At 36.9% G+C, this 22,387-nt stretch overlaps 1 protein-coding gene across 2 annotated transcripts in view; it reads left to right on the top strand.

Moving 5' to 3' along the window:
* UNC13C (unc-13 homolog C) overlaps window positions 1-22,387 on the top strand; it is a 716,794-nt gene that overhangs the window by 393,362 nt on the left and 301,045 nt on the right. For both annotated transcript variants that reach the window (XM_043984190.1, XM_043984189.1), the window contains exons 15-17: window positions 1,945-2,013; window positions 4,236-4,325; window positions 6,837-6,965. In XM_043984190.1, coding sequence (XP_043840125.1) covers window positions 1,945-2,013; window positions 4,236-4,325; window positions 6,837-6,965 — 288 coding nt within the window. The remainder of the gene's footprint in view (window positions 1-1,944; window positions 2,014-4,235; window positions 4,326-6,836; window positions 6,966-22,387) is intronic.

Below are 22,387 nucleotides of genomic sequence, written 5' to 3'. Positions count from 1 at the left end.
CAGGCACAGGACTGCCCAGCATGACATGACACGTAAAAGAAAGTTCTGTGCCCTATGAGCAAAGGAGGAATTTCAGTGGCTCAAAAGAAATGGCGAAATGTGCCAATTTAGAGACATGTCCACTCCAAATGTTCATATCTACTATTTGTGCTCAATCTCTAGTAGAGTCTTTTGAGCTCTTATTGGTCTGATTGGCCATAGTTGGACACACAGTTCCTTGACCCCCACCTAGTGATGTCATTTTGGTCATCTTCAAGACCGAAGGACAACAACCAACATATCTAATACTAGCACAGTGCTTCATTTATACATATACCACCTTTCTTGATAGAATTCAGAATTTCTTTGATGGTGACAACTTCTGTTTTTTGTCTTTTCATCCTCTGCTCCTGGCACAAGCCATAGTAGAGCCTTAATAAACACTTGTTGAATGACTAATCATTGGGATTAAGTTTGTTGAATCAAATGATACATTATCAGACTCAACTGATCCATAAAGACCAAGTCAGTCTGTAATAATGGTCAAGGTACTCAGGGAGGTAGTGTATGAACTCCAGAGATTTAATTTATGAAATAACTCTTGGTGGTCTTAAAGTGTCATTTATGCTTAGGGAAATAGCTTTCTCTCCAATGAGAGCTCATATTTAGCTGAAGGGGCAGGGATTTAGAAAGTTCTGTCTTTTTTTTCCCCCTTTGGGCATCTTGAGGTCAGAGTTTAAATAACATTCAAATAATTTTTTTTTGACAGGGCAATGGGGGTTAAGTGACTTGCCCAGGGTCACACAGCTAGTAAGTGTCAAGTGCCTGAGGTCACATTTGAACTCAGGTCCTCTTGAATCCAAGGCTGGTGTTTTATCCACTTTGCTACCTAGCTGCCCCCCAAATACACTTTTGAGAGAAAGAAAAAATTTGTGAGTCCTGTTAACCTGGAAATTAAGGAAATAATCAATATAGGAGAAATAAGGTCTTTAATCAGGGCAGAGGAACTATAGTTCCTGGTATTGCAAAGCTCAGAAGCTAGGAATACCCAAAGATGGGAACAGAGGACAGGGTTTTTAATGGGGTAACAGAACAAAAAGGGAACCAAAAGATTGCTCCAGAGTGACATATAGCTAATTAATGTAAACGAACCTGTGACAAAAGAAATAATAGAACAGCTCCTAAATTAAGTATGGACCTTACTGACTCTGAATAGAAACTATTTAATGTAGGTGGACCCTTTTTACATAATAACATAAAGTCCAGGGAGTAAGGTGGGGGAACATAGGGAGGGGATAAGTTGCTTGGGGGAAGGTCCATAAGTCCATCAAGAGTCTGGAAATGACAAAGACAGTCAGCCCCAGGCAACTCATTTGTCTGGGAAAGAGGGGACTGGGTGGGGAATCAGTTCTCAGTAAATTTTGTAGTTCTCGATCCATAAGAGTTTTAGGACAATCCTCTGGACTTTAATTGGAAATGAAATTATCATTTATTCAGGTGGTTCAAAACCTTTGTTTTTTCAACATTTGCATGTTTTCCCCTTCCCAAGGAGATTATGCTTGTTTACCTCACAATGGGCTGGTTAGTGAGATAAAGAACAGAAGAGGAGGAGAAAGGAAGCTCTTGGTGCTTGCTAATGCATTCTAATCTGAAGGCTACTGGCTGGGCACCAGGAGTATTTGTACTGCATTAGGAGAATGGTGAAGTATGGCAGCAGGCATAAATGGAGCTCAACAAAACACGTTTTGCAATTTCTGATACACTTCCTATTATCTCCTAGCAATGCTTGTATGACTATAAATTGAAAACAGTGTGCATTGCAAACAGATCCCAAGAGGAAGGCAGTCAATCCATGCTTTATGTTAGGCATTTTCTATGGCACATTTACCCTTGATAGGATTAAAAAAAAATTATTCATTCAAATTCCAATGAACATGTGTTCTTTTTCTTTTTTGCTTTACACAGAGAGAAAAGTTCATAAAACTACTGGATCAGTTGCACAACTCTTTGAGGATTGATTTATCAAAGTACAGGGTATGTACAAAACTATCTTCCTAAGAGGAAAATACAGAATTGGGGCTAACTGGCTGCTTGTCATATTATAGAGTAATCACTTATAGAGTAGAATCTTAAAGCCTCCAACTAATTTGAGGAGTTTGGTATTTTCTAAAGTTAGAAACAGATCTCTTTTTTATCAATTTTTTGTTGTTGTTGTTTATTTGTTTTATAAACATCCCTTAAATCTCCAGTTATTAAAAATCCTAATTGGATTTAGCTAAGTTTTTTGGTGGGTTTTAGCAACTATAAGCATTGGAGAGTCCACATAGAATGGTGTAAAGGGATCTGGCCTTGGACCAGAAAGACCTGAATTTGCCCTACTTTTGATACCTAAGCTATAAGGTACAAAAAAAAAAAGGTGCTGGTTTGCGTTTGTAGAGATTCCTCATCTGAGGCTCCATAAGCAGCCAATGAAATCACAGGTCTAGTTCCTGTGCCCTTCTGGTAAATTGAGCTGGTCCACAGTTTGTCTTCCAATGCTTATCCATTTCCAAAACAACTCTCTCAGGTACCCAGAGTCAACCATAGCCCTCATGAGGCCTGTCTCACTGGCTCTACCATCTTTGATTGAACATCTCCATGATGTTCTCTTCTCAGCAAGAGATGATTGCTACTCTGTCCTCTACTTCATGCCCACTAACACACCTGACCTATTGAACATCGTCCTAGTACCAGACTCTATACTTGACAGGTATACAATTAGCCAAGCATGTAAACTAGTCAGTGATGATAAGAGAAGACTAGAAGAGACCCAGGAACCTTCTTCAATATTCTAGTAATATAAGTAATTTTAATAACAATTACTAGCTTATATTGAGTCAACTAGTAACACAATGGGCAGAGTGCTGAGCTGGGAGTCAGGAAACCCTGAATTCAAATCCATCCTCAGGCATACTAGTTGGATGACCCCAGGCAAGTTACTTAACAGCGATTTTCTCATGTTCTTCAAATGTAAAATGGGGCATCAAATCAGATATTTGTAAAAAGCACTTAGCACAGTGATTGTTGCTTAGTAGGTGCTATGTAAATGCTTATTCTTTCTCCCTTTTCTTCCATATAGCGTTACAAATATTATGTCATTTTGTCTTCATAGCAACCCTAGGAGATGAATGCTATTTTTATCTCCATTTTTGCTCACGAGATACCCACAACAAACAGAGGTCAAGTGACTTGTCCAGGATTACACAGCTTATATGTGTCTGAGGCTGAATTTGAGCATCAGGTCTTTTTGACTCCAAGCCCAGAGCTCTAGCCACTGTGAAACCCACATAATACCCCCAAATGGGGACATATTGCCCCAAAAGAAATGATTCTTAATGGACCTGATAGCACAGCTACCTCTCCTTCCTCTCACCCTTATTCCTGGGAGTAGACCCCTAAATGCAAAATATATTGCACACTGAAAAAATTCTTTGCATTTCATCTCCAAAGAAGTCAGCATTTTTTGGCATTTCTCAGACTATATTAAAAAAATAACAATCCTAAGCATCTACATGAAAATTATAAATGAAGTGTACAAATAACTGGCTTTTCTGAATTATCAGTATAATCTTTTATTTCTGATTTATGTTTTTTATGCTTTGATTATTTCTTTGTGAGTTTGATAGCCTACATAGTGATATATAAAGTCTATTTAAAAAGTCTATAGTCTGTAAAGACTATAGGGTAGAAGAGGAGGGTGGATTTTTTTTCCTATCATTGTTGGTCACAATGACTCATGATTACTAAGAATTGGGGAGGATTCAAATTTACATTTGTAAAGGGAGTATCCACTCTTTTTAAATCATAGAAGCAAAGATTAAGAGCTAGAAGAGTTTTTAAAGGTTATCCAATTTTACTCTTTCATTTTACAGATAAGGGAAATGTGGCCCAGGGAAGTTGTGTGACTTGTCTAGGATCACACAGATAGCAAGTGGCAAAATCAAGACTAATACAAGTCTTTTGATTCCAAATCCATCTCTTTTTCAAGAGGACCACAATAATACATGAATCTTTTTGAAGTTTTTTTCTTCTAAATTGAAGTCATATATAAATATTGAAATATTTAATGGAAAAACATTTTAATCTTAATATCTCAGTCTTTTTTTTAAAAGGACGCCAAATTTATACTTTCCTTTAAAAAAAAAAGTTTCTCTTTCTTTAGAGTTTGATGCTGATAACTTTACCCTACACATTTCCCCTTCTCTCTAATTAACTAGGACAACTTTCCTGCTAGCAATTCAGAGAGACTTCAAGATCTGAAATCAACTGTTGACCTCCTAACAAGCATCACCTTTTTTCGAATGAAGGTATCTCATTTTATTTCTGTCATTGTCTTGGTGAGACAGGGAGCACATTTATTTTTTCAGGAAAAGTCATGTTTTACCATCTCTTCCTGCTCTCACACTACTCAGCCTCAGTGATTAAGGTGCCAACCTCTGCCTTAACTTGATGAATCTTCCAATAAAGTTTGATTTGAGGAAGCAAATGTCCTTACCGCTTACGGCTTTCTGATATATTCAGGCTGACTTAGTTTTAAATCAAGTCCATCTTGAGCAAGGTTCTCTGAAAAATCTAAGCAGATGTGAATCTTCTGAGAAAGAAATTAAAGTCAAATTGCAGTTCTTTCCTGGCAATGGTTGAACTCAAAGGGCATCACTGACATTCACCCCCAAGAAAGAGAGGGCAGCTCCTCCAGTTTCAACCCATGTTCTTCAATATTTAGACCGTATTTCTTGGTTTAGTATTTGTCACACTGACCGCTGCAAACTCTGGCCTTGATTATAGACAAATGAAACAGTACAGTCTTCTTACCCAGAAGGCTTGTTTCCCATCAGCTAGTGCTTTTGTTCCTGATGTATTCTGACATTTTACTTTTAGGTTTTTGTCTCCTTATCTTACCCTACTTTCTAGTAATTACTTGGTGCGATGATGATTTTGGTGATGGTACAGCTCATGCAGTGCCTGAAAAAAAATCTTTTTAAATGATTTTCAAGGACACAGATTAAAAAACGTTGCCTCTTGATCAATATCATACTAGTTCTATTGCTAAATCTGAAGAATACTGTAAAGTTTTTTTGGTTTTCTTTCTGGATACTTAGGTCTTATATTCACCGGAAAAATTAGAAATTATCATGGAGGGGGAAATTACAAGGCTTTTAAAAAACTGGATTAAAAATTCTGCTTCTACATTAAAAGTCAGAAGTACAATGGGTGACTAAGTTAAACAGTTGCAGAGTCTACTAGACAGAAAGCATTTAGGAAACCGATAACCCTATTAGTCATTGTAACAGGAATTATTTGAGATAACTATGATATATTTCTTATAATGTTACTATTGTGGGTTTTAAAAAAATCTACCCTATAATAAGTCCCAAAGAAAATTCCATGTTAAAAAAAAAATTCTGATTCCTTTAATTCAAAGAACTAAAACTCAATTTGAACATTGTGATTATATGTAAACAATTAAAATATATGTATGTATACATACATACACAAAAATAAATACTCATACATACACATTCCCTTCTTCATTGCCCTTTGGGTGATCTTTAATTTCATTTCTTTAGAGAATGCCACATACTGTGCCTTATAATTGTGATGATTAAAAAATTTAAGAGACAGTTTCTGGGCATTTTAATGATTTTATTAATAAAGCCAGCATGTTATCAATAAAAGGATGATCATTTGGCCATCTCTCTTAGACCAAAGACAATCATGGTGACAGGCTCAGAGCTTATATGTTTTTGTGGAAAAGGAGTAGCAGCCAACTCTGATTGGTTAACTCAATAGGAGATGAGCTATATTAAAATGAGGGACTGAGAGTGATATATCACCCTTAGACAGAGAAACTATAGTCAGACCACCCTCAGCCTTGGCTGATCTAGATAAAAGGATTTTTTCCACCTAAGCTTGATTCACTGGAATTCACCTGAGACTAGATTCCTTGTAGGGTTGAGTTGGGTCATATAAAAGAGTTCAATCCCATCAATAATGTCATTCAAGAGACAGAACTTTACACTTTTTTAAAATCAAGACTTTAGAAGAAGGGGGGAACTCTGAATCTCCTAGACTCATTGGTTATTAATAATCATTTCTCTCACAGATTAACAACATCATCAAAAAGGGCAATGGAATTGCATATGGTAGCCAGGATGAAGTGCTTGAAAAGTAGTCATTGCAAAGAATAGGATCACAGAGACACAAATCTAGAAGAAAAAAAAAAAAAGAACGAGGTGATCACATACTGAGAGCAAGAAATGACCTATGGAGAGCTAGATATTGGTACCAGGGAAATGTCAAGTGATCTAGAGGAAGGCTACCAGGATATTGGGTGGATCTGTTATGTGGAATTTTCAGGAAGACAAGGACAGGAAGATACATAAGAAGGGATGGTTCATGATCTGCATCTCTGGAAAGGGTATCCATATGAGTGAGACCATAGATCTATTCAAGTATCTAAAACTGATGTAGATAAATTTTATTTATTGTTAACATGATAGACACTATAAATAAATGTTGTATATTTCTTATTATACTATATTTTACATGTTTGTATAACTTAGATGGCATTATGATGGGATAGAGTTGGCTGCAGAATCATAAAGACATAGGTTTAAGACCCATCTCTGGAAGATAGTAGCTCTGTTAATGTGGGCAAATCACTTAATCTCTGTGTCCTAGGAAGGTAAGACTACCAATGAAAATATAGGTACACTTTTTATTGAGTATTAATAGTATATTTAAAAGGATGGATGATTATTATTCATAATTCTTCAAGTTCCAGGATGTTCAATTGATGAAAATCTTCTCTTTCTCAGGTTTTAGAACTCCAAAGTCCACCAAGAGCCAGCACTGTTGTGAAGGACTGTGTCAGGGCTTGTTTAGACTCCACATACAAGTATATTTTTGACAACTGCCATGAACTCTACACACAGCTAATAGATCCGGTAAGAGCAAACGTATGCTATTTGTTATTTATCTGCTTCCTTGGATTTAAAATAGAATTAAAATAGAATGAAGGTTTTGTTAATTTTACATCAATCAAGATCTTAGAATTATATCATGTTATTCACAGAGGAGAAAGAATAGTAGGGGAAAATGAAACCTTTGTTCCTCTTAGGAAAGGTTAATCAAGCTACCTCATATTAAAGCAAGATAAATTAAATTAAGTAGTAGTGTTAATCAGATGTTTTGCCATATGCCATGCACTTGGGGGTGAAGATTAGATTAGATAAAAACATATATTAAAGATTCACTATGTGCCAAGCTCTGAGAATAAAAAAGTAAAGAAATGAGAGTCTTTACCTTAAGAGAACAGGAGGTAGGGGGACAGGGAATCAGAAAGTAGTCTAAAGAGTTGGGAGCTGAGTCAAGTGGGAACTGAGCATGGTTAACATGGGTAAGTCTTCAAATGGAGGTTTTAAAGAGGAACTAACAAACCAAAGAAGAAGCCCAAAGAGAAAAGCATTATCAAGTGAAAGGTCAGTGGGTAGAGGTAAAACGTTGTAGTTCTTGTGAAGATATAGTTTTTTAAACTATTAAGCTCCAAAAAAATTACAACCAGAAGGTATTTTAATTAACATGCATTCTACATAACTTCAATATAACTATTCCCAAGCTCCTGGGGAAGGGTGGCTAAATAAGAAAGATTTATTTTATTTTTTGTTGTTTGGCTTTTTTACTTGTAATGACAGAGTCTTAGAGTTTGTGCCTATTCTGGATCATATCAACAACGTCAGTCGAAAACAAAAATCAGTCCAAATCAAACTAGTTGTTTGATAACCTGGAGATCAGGAAAATTGTGTGACTGAGTCTTCCAAAAATATTTTTAAGTTATTGTTGGGTCCCATATAGATGTCAATATAACCTTCTGAAGAGAACCTGAAGACAGATAAAAAAAATATTTCCCCCCTTAACGATGCTTGTTTATTAAGATGAAATACACAGGCCTTATAGCCAGTTTTGGACCATTACCTGATACTTTAGCATATGTTCAGATGAATGTTACTGGGTAGGGGTTAGAAAAGAGCATGATTCTAGCTGTATCTCACATTTCACCAGAAAAGACTCACTACTGGTTGTTGATTGATAGGAACTGGTCACATAGGTGAGACTACTTGTGTCTTTTAGTACTTATGCTCTTGGGTATCTCTGCTGTTGTGTTGCCTCTGTTTCTGTTGTCCATGCCTAAATAACTGCTAGGTTCTGACCCATTGACTGTCATTCAGGAAGTTTATTTGTTTTCTGGGGCAAGACAGATATTTTTAAATAGGGTGGAACTAGGTGTGAAGGTAAGGTGCCACTATAACTAACTATACCCTAAAACCATAATTCATCCATGAAATCAGTCTAGGCATTCATTCCATTAGTGAATATTGCAACACATACATTTTTTTCTGATTCTGTTTCGTTTCTCCATGAGGGGAGGGGAACAAAGTAGGATAGAATGGGTGATAATAGAGAATGTTTACTATGTCAAGGGAATCTTTTGTCATGGAACAGGGTATGAGAGAAGGCTTGTGATTGAAAAACTCTGTTTGCATAGGAAAGTAGGAGGTATGGTCCGCTGCTGATAGAAGGAAGGAATGGGAAGGGGGTTGAAGAGAGAGAATAAGTATTGAAAGGGCTGTTGCAGCAAAGCATGACAGTCAGTATTCAACTTTATTAAATTATATATAATAATATACAAATATACATATACTACTTATACAAATATTTTACATCTTAAATTGTATAGCAGAAGTTCATTTTCTTTTAGTCTCTGTTCTTTGCACTTGAAAAATTTGATTATTAAATTCATAATAAAAAATGTAAAGACTATTTTAATTTAAAACAAACATGATGAAGAATAAAAATATTGTTCTGTAATAATAATGACACTATGGATATTAGGATACCAAGAATTTGTATGTCTTCCCTTGGGAAGAAGCTAAAATTTGAATACATCCAAGGTTGGGAGTTGTATGAATAGTTGTAGATCAAACAGGCAGAGAATTAAGGCAGAAGGATAGTGTGTAGTTGACCTCATCAACTATAGGGTCACAACTTTGGAGAGGCAAAAAAGGACCAGCATAAAACTGATATTGTAGGGAAATAGGAAGGGAAGAGGTACTTGAGGTTGTAGTGGAAAAGATAAAATTGAGTTCAGAAGAAGCAGAACAGTAGGGGAAAAGGAAGACTGGAATACTCAGTCACTTAACATCTCCAGGTCTTGGTGTCACCATCTATAAAATAAGGAAGGAAATTGAATTAGATGACCTCCAAAGTCCCTTGTAGCTCCAAATTTAGCCTCCTTTGATGTCATGATTGAAGGGAAGAATTTTAGAATTCAAGATAATGGATGGTGGTGAGATCCAAGGTAGAATTACACTTGTGGGTGGCTGAGGTAGAATGTGTGTATGTATGTGTATATGTACGTATGCATTTGTGTACTGTAGAGAATTGATAGGGACTCCTGATCAGTTGAGTCCTCTACTTCCCCATTCTACCTGTTGAAAGTACAAAAGGAATGGATAATCAAGACAATAAGGCCTTGTTTCCCTCTTTGTTTCAGTGTCTGAATTCATAGTTTGTTAAGTGTGTGAAACTTTCACTTGCCCATAGGCTGAGTGGCCTCAGATTGTAGAGTGGAAAGGCAAAGGAAAGAAGTAGTTCTCTCCCAATTTTCTATGGGTTCTAAGGGCTTATCTTCCTACCCTTCTTAAATAACCAGAAGGAAATGGGATCTTCCTGTGCTTTGGAGAATAATTTTCTTGATCCCTAGAGTTTGTTTCAGATTCTACACATAGCTACACAAACCTAAATGCTAATTGGCTTTGACCCATTGATTGGAATATGTGTAGCTTTAAAAAACAAATCTGTCTTTGCTTCTGTCTTCTGTTGTTGTTGTTTTTCAGTAGGAAACTTATGTAAAGAAAATAGATAGGTGGAAACAAAGTAAAAACAACCAATAACTGAATCTTGTCCAATATGTCTTCTTGGTGCTTTCCCCTGCTCCTGGGGAAGGTGGCTAAATAACAAAGATTTATTTTATTTTTGTTGTTTGGCTTTTTTTACTTTAATGACAGAGTACTTAGAGTGTGCCTATTCTGGATCATTTCAACAATTTCAGTGGAAAACAAAAATCAGTCAAATCAAACTAGTTGTTTGATAACCTGGAGATCAGGAGTGAAGAAAACCTGAATACAGATGAAAAAAAATTTTCTCCCTTAAAGATGCCTGTTTATTAGGATGAAATGCACTGCTAAATTTTAAGCCCTATACTCTGTATACTAAGGAGTTCTATGGTCTGCAGATAGACACGCTTTACCTTCCTACATATACTTTTATATACAGTGATACACTTACAAAGTTGAAAATCACATTTAAAGTTGAAACTCACAATTAAGCCTAATTTTACACCTAGTTGGAATTTTTTAACACATAAAGAAAAACCCACCCACAAATTAAATGGAATACTTTGGGATTTATGTAATTGGTTGTTTTGAGAATTGGTTCCTTAAATATACACTATGTTTTTAGAAGGTGGCATGACTGACAGATGAATACAGTGGGAAATGAGTTCCCTAGCAACAGGGGTAAAACTATGAAATCAGAGTAAGCACATTTTCCCCTTTATTTTCCAAGGTTGGAATTTTTATACACCACAATGGCTAAAAGTTAGATAAGACAAGCATTCTTTGTTATGGTTTATAAAAGACTGAAGAAAGAAAATATTCTAGTTAGGAAATGTTAACTGCAAAGGAATAAGTGTTTGTGTACTGTATGTGTGGGGCAACTAAGTGATGTAGTGGATAAAACACCAGGCCTGGAATCAGAATGACTCATCTTCATAAGTTCAAATCTGGCCTCAGGCACTAGCTGTGTGACCCTGGCCAAATCACTTAACCCCTTTTGCCTCAGTTTCCTCATCTGTTCAGTGAGCCAGAGAAGGAAATCACAAACCACTCAAGTATCTCTGCCAAGAAAACTCTAAATGGTATCATGAAGAGTTTGAAAAGACTGAAAAACAACTGAACAGCAACAAACTGTACATATGTACTTGAGCGCATATATAATACATAAGCTTAAGTCTCAAGGATCTTGGAGGATAAAAAGATAGAGTTGGAGGAATATTCTAAAAAGGTTCCTTCAACAAATCCTTATATGTCATGTACACAAAGTCCTTAGAATCCTGGCTGTCCTCATTGGGACACTCTCTTGCTTATCAATGTCCTTCCTAAAATGTGCTATCTAGGACTGAACGCAGGACTGCAGATGACATTTGACAAAGGCTGAATGGGACTCTTACTTTCTGATTCCTGAATAAAATACAGTGCTTTATGGAAACTATTACTGAATCAACTTTCTTGTCTACCATAACATACTATATTCTCATTTTGAGATTGTAGGCAGGCAAAATTCCTATCATCTTAGAGATAAGCTACTGCCTGTCTCTGCCTCTCCTGTCTCATCCAAATAAAGTTGAACTTTTGAACCCATGTTTAAGACTTGATGGGAGCTAGGTGGCTCAGTGAATAGAGTTTCAGGCCTGGATTCTGGAAGACTCATCTTCAGGAGTTCAAATCTGTCCTCAGGCACTTACTAGCTATGTGACCCTGGGTCACTTAGCCCTGTTTGCCTCAGTTTCCTCATCTGTAAAATGAGCCAGGGAAGGAAATGACAAACCACTCCAGCATCTTTGCCAAGAAAACCCAAAATGGGGTCAGGAAGAGTTGGACATGATTGATATGACTGAGTAACAACAAAATAACAAAAAGACCCTCTAAATCTGTTTCATTTGTAAACTGAGGAGATTTGACTAGATGTTCTCTAAGATTTCCTTCAATCTCTAAATTGAATTAGTTTCATAAATCTATTCTTCAAAACATAGGGGTCATCTTATTATAGAATAGTTCTACATATGCCTAAAGACTTCTTAAAACTATTAAATATTCCAAAGACCACTAAGCAACCACTGTAATAGTGGTCTGGGAAGATAGGCTGGAGTTACACTGTCAAAATTTTAAATAGCATGTTAGAAATTCTTTCATGGGGGCAGCTAGGTGACACAGTAGATAAAGCACCAGCCCTGGATTCAGAGGACCTGAGTTCAAATCTGGTCTCAGACACTTGACACTTACTAGCTGTGTGACCTTGGGCAAATCAGTTAACCCTCATTGCCCTGCAAACAAACAAACAAGCAAATGTTTTCACATTATTTTGTAGACTTAAATACATTCTTCTATTTGACATTATAAAATCTGTTTTATAGTCACCTTTGGTAACATTTGAAGCTTGATTCAGACAACACAATTGTCATTGGAAAACAGGAATATCTGTATAGGGATCTATGTCTAGATCTAGATGCCCTTATTAATATTTAATATCAATATGCCTATGAGATTAGCTAAAAATGATTGAAGGGGATATAGAAAAATTGGGACTGAATTGGGACTGAATTGGTCCAACCATTTTGGACAGCAATCTGAAATTAAGCCCAAAACAGTTATTGAACTGCCTGTATTCTTTGGCATGACAATATCATTACTGGGTCTATTTCCAAAGATGATCACAAGAAAAGGAAAAGAATGTATATGTTCTATAATATTTCTAGCTGCTCTCTTTGTGGTGGAAAAGAACTAGAAATTGCCAGGATTCACATTAGTTAGGAATGCCTGAACAATTTGTGGTATATGATTGTTGTTTTGTTTTGTTTTTTGAATAATAAGCATCCCTTTATTTGTTGATCAGTACATGCAAGAAGTCTGACATTATATAATGGGTTCCACATCCATAATCCTCCTACTCTGGGAGCAGGTAGGTGACACAGTGGATAAAGCACCAGCCCTGGATTCAGGAGGACCTGAGTTCAAATCTGGCCTCAGATACTTGACACTTAATAGCTGTGTGACCCTGGGCAAGTCACTTAACCCTCATTGTCCTGCAAAAACAAACAAAAACAAAAAAAAACTGAATCATAATCCTTCTACTTTGCAAAGAAGGCTGGGAGGTGCCTTCTCTTGTGTCTTTGGGATGAATATTGGTCATACCTATTTCACATTTGTCACATAATATTGATTATTTTATTGTTCTTTCCATTGATAAAATTTTGGGTTTTGGGGTGGCAGGGCAATGAGGGTTAAGTGACTTGCCCAGGGTCACATAGCTAGTAAGTGTCAAGTGTCTGAACCTGGATTTGAATTCAGGTCCTCCTGAATCTAGGGCTTGTGCTTTATCCACTGTACCACCTAGCTGCCCCTGTGGTATATGATTGTGATGGAATATGATGATGACCTCAATGATCTTGGAAAAACATGGAAAGACTTGCAAAAATAATGAAGAGTGAAATGAGAAGAACCAAGAGAACATTGTATACAGTAACAGCAATGCTGTTTTGGTAACAACTGTGAGTAAATTAAATCATTTTGACTATTATAAATACCCAAATTAACAAAGGACATATTGTGAGATTAAAATTGGATATTAGATCATAAATCTCCCCTACTTAACCTTTCCCTTAATTTATCTCCCAGACTAGTAAATGGAAGAAGCTTCTGGTTTTCTAGATAGAGCTTTATATTGTATGGTAGTCACAAGGTGATGTTGATTAGAAGGATAGGAAAGTAGAAATACAATACAAATCATCTTAAGTCTAGGCTTAGTCTATATTCCGCATAAAACTCACCAAAAACGGAAGGCCACCTTTGGGGCGAGAGACCGAGTCAAGCACGTGCTATTAACTGAGAGCTGGGCCGAGTCAAACTCCAGTCTGCGTCTGTCTGTGCAATGCAGCCAGGAGACCAGCGGAGCAGGAAAAAAGGCCCCACTTCTGTTCTCTCCTTGCCTTTTAAGCTTGCACCCCGGAAGTCAAGTGCTCAGCAGGCAATCTGGCCTGCGTTGCAGATGGACTGGTGTGCATAGCTCATGCTGTTGGTCTCCTCCCCAAAAGGGTGGTCCTAAAAAAAAAAAAAACTGGTGTCTCTCCATTATCTAACCGACTGTTAAAACTTTTTACCACAATATGAATGAAGATGCTATATACATCCAAAGAAAGAACTGATAAATCCAAGTATGTACCGAATGATTTTTACACACACATACACAAACATTTAATTGTGTCTAATGATAGCCATCTCTACGGTGGGGGAGGGGAGAAAAAGGAAAAAAAGAAAAAAATTTACATGATAACTTTATAATATATTTAAAAGGAATAGCAAGTTGTACATAGTACCTTTACAGTTCCGTGGACAATCATCTTCTTAAAAAGTTTTTTTTTATTATACTGTGTTATGGAAATGCTTGTTTTATGACATAAATAGAAAATAAAATAACATTCAAAGATGTAATATTAGGCAACCTATGGTAGTAGATAGAGTGTTGTCTTCCAAGTCTAGAAGTTCTAGGTTCAAGTGTTGCTTCTGACACATGCCACTGGCTTTAGCAAGTCATTTAATTTCTCATTTAATCTCTTTATATAACTATAAGTTGCAGAGCATGCATAGAGGGGTTTTCTTATATAAATGAAAATGCAGTCTAGTTAAAAAAAAGAGATAAAAAACCCCGCCAATCCATAAATATACATCTTCTCTAGTAAAGTTCTACTCTGATGCTTGCTTCAGCACAGCACAGCACAGCACAGCAAGAAGCTATATTTGAGAAGGTCCTGCCAGCAGACTACAGACTCCAAAGCAGAGCTTTAAGGATGGCTCTAGTGTCACACTGGATCTTTGAGGTAGACCATGTTGTCCGAGATATATATGACAGATTTAATTACTAGAGGGTTGGTCCTCATGGGCTTCATTTGTTCAGTTACAACTTATGAAGACTGTCTACTAAGATATAGAAGACGTTGACATTTGCATTTGTGGATCTTTGTGAAATACCCATCAAGATGGAATAATAAATCCTTAATGTGTACATATATACATACATGTATATGTCCACATACAGGTGAGTAGGTACATCTATACACAGCCTAAATGCAGACACAAGTATATACATATACATACAACCTCTGTCTCTCTCTCTGTCTCTCTCTCTCTGTCTCTCTCTGTCTCTCTGTCTCTCTCTCTCTCTCTATATATATATATATACATAAAAATTCATACATACATAGAGTACATACTGAGAAAGGAAAGAATATTTGTTGTTCAGTCTTGCCCAACTCTTTATGACCCCAATTGGTGTTTTCTTAGTAAAGATACTGGAGTTGTTTGCCTTTTTCTTCTCCAGAATAAACAATAAAGGAGGTAAGAAAAATATTTTGAATATTCCGCATCCTTAGAAAAGCTGTTGTTCTATTTCAAAAACTATATACCTATACACACTTATTTTTTTAAAAATCAAATTAAACCTTCAGGGAGGAAGTATATTGTTATTGACTTCAATTTATAATCAATTATGACATCCTAATTCAATCTGCCTTTTGAGTTTTGAATCTAAAATTGGTTGAATTGGTTTGGACCAGTGTTTATTCCTGAATTGCTTTGTCAGTCTCTGGCACTAGTTAATGACAGGAAGAGTGGCAAAACTGCATTCTTATTCAGTCCCTGCCTGAGAGAATGAAATGGTTAGCTATCCTTTTGTCTTGGGCCAGGGACCTTTATAGGGATCTATTATTGTAAGAGTGAGGGTCATAGGGGCGAGAAGAACTGGCTAAGGATAGTCTCAGGCATACCATTTACTAGTTAGGCAACTCAAATGACCAAATGAGATAATATGTAAAAGTGGTTTTTGGTAAACATTGCACTCTGTCATTTTAAGTTAATTTTAGACAAAACAAATAATGGTGAAATTATTCTGACTTTTGAAAATCCACGTAGATTATTTGATTCTGCCCAATGTATATCACACTTCTCCCAAGGAAGAGAAGTTGTATGACATGAGACTTCTTTTCCTTTGTTCTAGTTTTGTGCTTTTCTAAGTCCTCCATGATTTCTTTTGTTCACAAAAGATGACAGGTTAAAAAGAATGGATTCATTTTATTTTTGCCTTTTGGCATTTTAACCACCCTTAATTAAGATGTTTGTAACACTTCATTTTTCCCCTGAAGGCTAAGGCATCCCTGAACAAATCTTGCATTGGTTACATTTCTGCAATGGTTGAAGGCACTTGGGGCATTGATGGATTCTTAAAGTAAGGAGGATGTTTCAAGTAAAGTTCTTTAGGTAATAAATCAACCAAACATGAATGGTGAAATTTTAATTAAGCCACTCTCATAGTATGTCAATCTAGACAATTCACAATAGTTATCCCTTCCACATTTCAACTTTCCCCATTGTGGTTTCCATATGTCACAGATCCACAAAAGAAATTAAATGGGAATTTTGGGGATGTTTTGCAGAAACCAGACAGACAAAAGCCAGCAGACAACACAGAGCCTGTGACCAAATACTTAACCCATATTTTATAGTAGTACTGTAAACATCCCATGAAAGAAAAATAAAAGAAAATTCAGACTTTTTCTCTGGTACAAAGGGAGGGCCAAAAAATTTTACACAGATTTCCAGATCACAGTGCACTGTGCTCTTAACTCCCACCCCCAACTTCAGGATGTGGAAGGGATAACTGTATTTATAAATTCGAATATAATCAACATGTATAGGGAGGTAGTGTCATGCTGTGGAAAGAACATTGGCTCTGGACTCAGAGAATCCAAATTCTTTTTTATTTATTTAATTTTTTTTGCGGGGCAATGGGGGTTAAGTGACTTGCCCAGGGTCACACAGCTAGTAAGTGTCAAGTGTCTGAGGCCGGATTTGAACTTAGGTACTCCTGAATCCAGGGCCAGTGCTTATCCACTGCGCCACCTAGCTGCCCCAAGAGCATCCAAATTCTAATCCTGCTTCTGATGTTTACTGCCTGAATGACCATGGGCAAGTCATTTAACCTTCTTGGGCCTCAGATTCCTTATAGAAAAAAATGAGAGGATTGGACAAGGTATCCTTTGGGCTCCTTTCTATCTCTGGAGCTATGATACTTACGGAAAGATATTGATTCAGAAAATAATTATAGCTAAGATTGTGACATTAATGACATCAATGGTTTTAGGTTGAATTTGAATCTCAGAGGGAGTTTTTCTATAGGGGCAACAAGAACTACAATTGCCTTTTCATTAATATTAAATACTAGATTGTCATTAGCAGGAGATAGTCCATTAAAACTAAAAACAAACTGTAGAATTCCCCCCTCCCATTGTTTTATTTTCCCAAATTACATGTAAATACAAATTTTGACATCATTAAAAAAAGAAAAAACACAACTTTGTGTTCCTCTTCAAAAAGTCTTTTTTTTTTTTTGGTGGGGGGTGGGGCAGGGCAATGAGGGTTACGTGACTTGCCCAAGGTCACATAGCTAGTAAGTGTAAAGTGTCTGATGCTGGATTTGAACTCAGGTCCTCCTGATTCCAGGGCCAGTGCTCTATCCACTGCTCCACCTAGCTGCCCCATATATAGATATTCATAAAGTCTTAATGAATTCCTTGGGTTAGTCCCTTATTCTATGTACCTTAGTTTCCTCATCTATGAGCTGAGGGAGGGTAGATTAGATGACCTCCTATGTCCCTTCTGGTCATAAATCAATGGTCCTATGACATATGATCCAATTAATTGCTTAGGCAAAAAAGGAATCCTGATGATGAAAACTTTTCAAATTTAGTTACATGTTAGATGTTCATATTTAATTGACTTTTTTTCACTAATAAAGCATCCTTCTTACTTCCCCCACTTCACTGGGGGGTGAGGGGGTGAAGAAAAACAAACAACCTCTGTCACAAGTATATAGAGTCAAGCAAAAAGAATGATGATATTGTCCATGTCCAAAAAGGAATGTCTCTGTCAGGAGGTGATAGCATTCTTCATTAGTCCTCTGGAATCAATTTGATCAAAGTTCCTAAGTCTTTCAAAATTTTTTTGTTTTTACAACATTTTTATTACAAATATTAATTATTCTTCTGGTGTTGTTCACTTCACTCCGTGTTAGTTCACACAACTCTGAAGATTTTTCTGAAACATTTTCCTTTATTTCTTACAGCACTAAAGTACACCAATTGGTTGACACCCCCATTATTTCCATTTTTGCTCCAACAAATATGTTGTACATATAATATTTTTCCTCTTTGATCTCTTTAAAATATAGAGTTGGTACTGGTATTGATGAACTGAAGAATATAAAAAGGTTAGGAACTCTTTGGCCACAGTTTCAAATTGCTTTCCAGAATGGCTGTGCCAGTTCCCAGTTCTACCAAAAATGCATCAATATGACCATTTAACTTCAGCTCCACAAACATTTGGTATTAGCCCCTTTTTTGTCACCTTTATGTCGCCAAGATGATGAGAGTAAGGGAATTTCAGAATTATATTATGTTTAATAATGATTTTTTTCATATGACTCGAGATAGTTTGAATTTCTTCCCTTCATATTTGTCTGTTCATATCCTTTAACCATTTTTCAATTAGGGAATGGCACTTAATTTTATAAATTTGAATCATTTCTTTGTATATTTTTAAAATGAGACCTTCATAAGAGAACCTTTCTGAAAAGATTTTTTCACTAGTTAACTGTTTCCCTCCTAATATTATTTGCATTGAATTTGTACAAAAAATATAATACTTTCTGTAAACAGCTATACTGATTCACAAATGATAGTTTTGCCCAAGCAATAATCAAAGCTTTTTCAGTTTATTATACAGTTAGTATCTGTGCTCTCTTTCTGTGGTCTTGGAAGATAACCCAGTTTTGCTGTTATAACATAATATGGCATCAGACAAATAACTAATATAAAATGGATTACTTAGTATGAAAGAGCTAGAGGATCTGAATATGCTAGAACCCAGACCCAGTGGTATGGAGAACTCTGTCACAAGGAGACACCTCTTACCCCTGTAAGTTGTCTTGTTGTCTAAAATTTATAGTTTTAAAGTATTGAGCCCTGAGCTCTTAGAGTCTTGAGTCCTGCAAAGTTAAATGACTCGTTCAGAATCACATAGTGTCTGTCAAAGGTGGGTCTTGAACTCCACTATTCCTGTATTAGATCCAGCTCTCGGTCTACTATACCTGCTCTTGAATGTGTTAAGATTTCAAAAGAAGGTCAAATATTTACATATGGAGAAGTGGGAAAAATAATTTTCTCATAAGAAAAATGCTATTTGTTTTAGATCTTGTGGAAGGCGGGGCAGCTAAGTGGTGCAGTGGATAGAGCACCGGCCCTGGATTTAGGAGGACCTGAGTTCAAATCCGGCCTCAAACACTTAACACTTACTAGCTGTGTGACCCTGGGCAAGTCACTTAACCCCAATTGCCCCACCAAAAAAAAAAAAAAAGATCTTGTGGAAGGTCAAATTTCCATGGGCAGACATGGAAATGGAAATGCATTCCAAGTATAGTGAACAGAATGGCTAGACATGGGGTTGGGAAAAGTATTAATCAAATGGTGATTTATCCGATTTGTCTGTACTATAGACTACATGAAGGGGAGGACTAGAAGATAAGATTGGAAACGTACATTGGAGTCAGAGTATTTACAATATTTAATACCAAGCTAAGGAGTTTAGACTATATTCAGGCAATGAGGAACAATTGAATGTCTCTAAGTAATGGTGTAACATGCATAGATCTGTACATTAGGAAGATTAATTTGAAATTTGTATATAGGACAGATTAGAAGGATGGGTGCATTGGAATTTTAGGTTGAAAACTAACTATTAATAGTCTAATACAGTGTTGTAAAACAAAGATGGAAACCCTTTCTACTAGAAAAGAGGCAATCTTAAAATTGAAGAGACAACAGAGAATGCAATAAAGGAGTGAGCTGATATTTTAAATGTGCATTTAAATTCCTTGTGTCTTGTTTTTATGTGTATTAATTAAATATTTATATTTTTAATTTGCACCCTTAGTTCATTTATTATACAGGGAAATTTTTTATAAATGAAAACACTTAGCAAATACAGAATAACAATGAATTCGTGCCATATGCTATTGACACTAGGAGGAATGCTTAACAAAGTACATTAAGTTATGCTCTTCTATGTTACTGTTATGTTGGGTTTTTTTTTCTCTAGAAGATACGAAATAACTGATACAAGTAAAATGTGTGTCACAAATCCTTCCCTTTCATATGGTAGTACATTACCCCCTTTTCTTTTCCCTAGGTGTTGAGAGGTAATCTTGCATAATTTGAATAATATCACTCAGCTACTCCATGGGGGATCTTGTGAGATTGAGACACTTGGGGAGAGAACAGAGTGTACTCTTGAGCACCTAGATCCATGAAAAGTACTCATACAGGCAAGGAGTACTCCAACTAGGGAAGAGAGGTTATCAAGCTGTGACAGTCAAAAGAAACCAAAGTAGAACTGTAAATGTAAATGTAAAATTGTCAGGTGTGTGAACTCATTGTTTCTTAAAACCCTGGGGAGGACTCTTGTGAAATCAGCAAGTCACCACCATTGCTTAAGCACCTACTATATGCCAGGCACTGTTCTAAGAAGTGGTGATACAGAGAAAGATCGAAGGCTCTCAAGGAGCTCAGTCTAATAAGTGAGGCAGCATTCAAACAACTATATATAAACAAGACAAGTTGTTTTGGATCGTTTTTAGTTGTGTCTGACTCTGTGATCCTTTTGAGAGTTTTCTTGGCAAAGATACTGGAATGGTTTGCTGGGCAGCTAGGTAGCACAGTGGATAGAGCACTGGCCCTGGATTCAGGAGGACCTGAGTTCAAATCCAGCCTCAGACACTTAACACTTAGTAGCTGTGTGACCCTGGGCAAGTCACTTAACCCCAATCGCCTCACCAAAAAAAAAAAAAAAGATACTAGAGTGGTTTGCCATTTCTTTCTCCAACTCATTTTGCATAAGAGGAAACTAAAGCAAATAAGGTTAAGTCACTTGCTCAGGGTCACACAATTAATAAGTGTTTGAGGCCAGATTTGTACTCGGGTCTTACATATTTCAGGCCTGGTGCTCTATCTACTGATCCATGTAGCTGCCAAAAAATATAAAGAGGATTGATTGGAGATAATCAACAAAGGGATGGCACTTAAATTAAGGGGGATGGAGAAAGGCTTCTTGCAGGTCAGATTTCAGCTGGGAATTTAGGGAATCCAGGGAATCTGAGGGTCAGAGATGAGAAGGGGAAGGATTCCAGGCCGAGGGAGTATCACATGTAAGGAACAACTAGGAATCCAATTGTCACTGGTTCACAGAGTATTTGAGGAAGATAAGGTATAAGAAGACTGAAAAGTAGGAGGGAGGTCAGGTTATTCAGGACTTTAAAAATAAGAAGATTTTATATTTGATCCTGGAAGTGATAAGGAGCCACTGGAGTTTATCGAACAGGAGGTCTACATGGTCAGATATGTGCTTTAGGAAGATGAGTTTGTTAGCTGAGTGGAGGGGAGAGAGTCTTGAAACAGGGACACTAACCAGTAGCCTCTTGCAATAGAACAGGCATGAGGGATGATGGTCTGTGCCAGGACAGTGACAGTGTCAGAGGAGATAAGGGGAGTATGCAGGAAAAGTTGTGAAGGTAGAGCTAACAGTACTTGGCAAGGGATTGGATATGGAGAAGGATATGAGAGAGTGAGGAGTTGAGGATGATACCTGAGAGGAAAATTACCCCTGCTCAATAATTCTCTGGAACTCTGCAGCGATGTGTCACAGGTTCATTTATTTTCATTCTGTTAAGAATGGGCACCTCGGTCAGTGTGCAGCAGGCAGGTGCAAAGGATAGGGACTAACAGGCCCCATTTTAATCCCTAGTCCTTTACACAAAATGGACCCTCTCTTTGTTGATCATTGGCAGATTACTTAAGGGTTATAATCTTTGTCTGAAAGCTAGCTAACCAGAAGTCAGTATTCTTAACCCTATTTTTCATAATTATTCTTTGAGTTCTTAGGTAATTGGCAGGGGACATAGGGACATTCCTTCAATCCTCCTAGGAGAGGACCTGGTTGAGAGCAGCTCAGGGCTACTTGAACCATGTGATCTCTCTGCCAGAGGGAGGGCAAATTGAGACCTAAATCCTCAAAACAGGTCTGGAAGAGTGTAATTTGAATGGTGCTGGCTATGTCCTACTGAGAGGAGACCATTTTTCCTTTCCTCACAATACCCATGTTGCAAGCCTATGTGACTGGGAGGATGATGGTACCCTCTACAGTAATAGAAAAGCTAGGAAGAGAGGAAAGTTTTGAGGGAAAGATGAGCTCAATTTTTTGCATATTGAGTTTAACATGTCCATGAGCCATTCAGTTTGAAATATCCAATAGGTGACTGGTAATCCAAGACTGAAAGTCAGCAAAGAGACAAGGGCGGGACAAATAAATCTGGGAATCACCTGCAGAGAGATGATAGCTAAACTTAGGATCTAGTTATGAGCCCAGAATTC

Source organism: Dromiciops gliroides, chromosome 2, assembly GCF_019393635.1.
Source record: "Dromiciops gliroides isolate mDroGli1 chromosome 2, mDroGli1.pri, whole genome shotgun sequence".
Taxonomy (NCBI): domain Eukaryota; kingdom Metazoa; phylum Chordata; class Mammalia; order Microbiotheria; family Microbiotheriidae; genus Dromiciops; species Dromiciops gliroides.
Note: the sequence above shows the minus strand (reverse complement) of the source record. Positions and strands in the feature narration are given on the sequence as shown.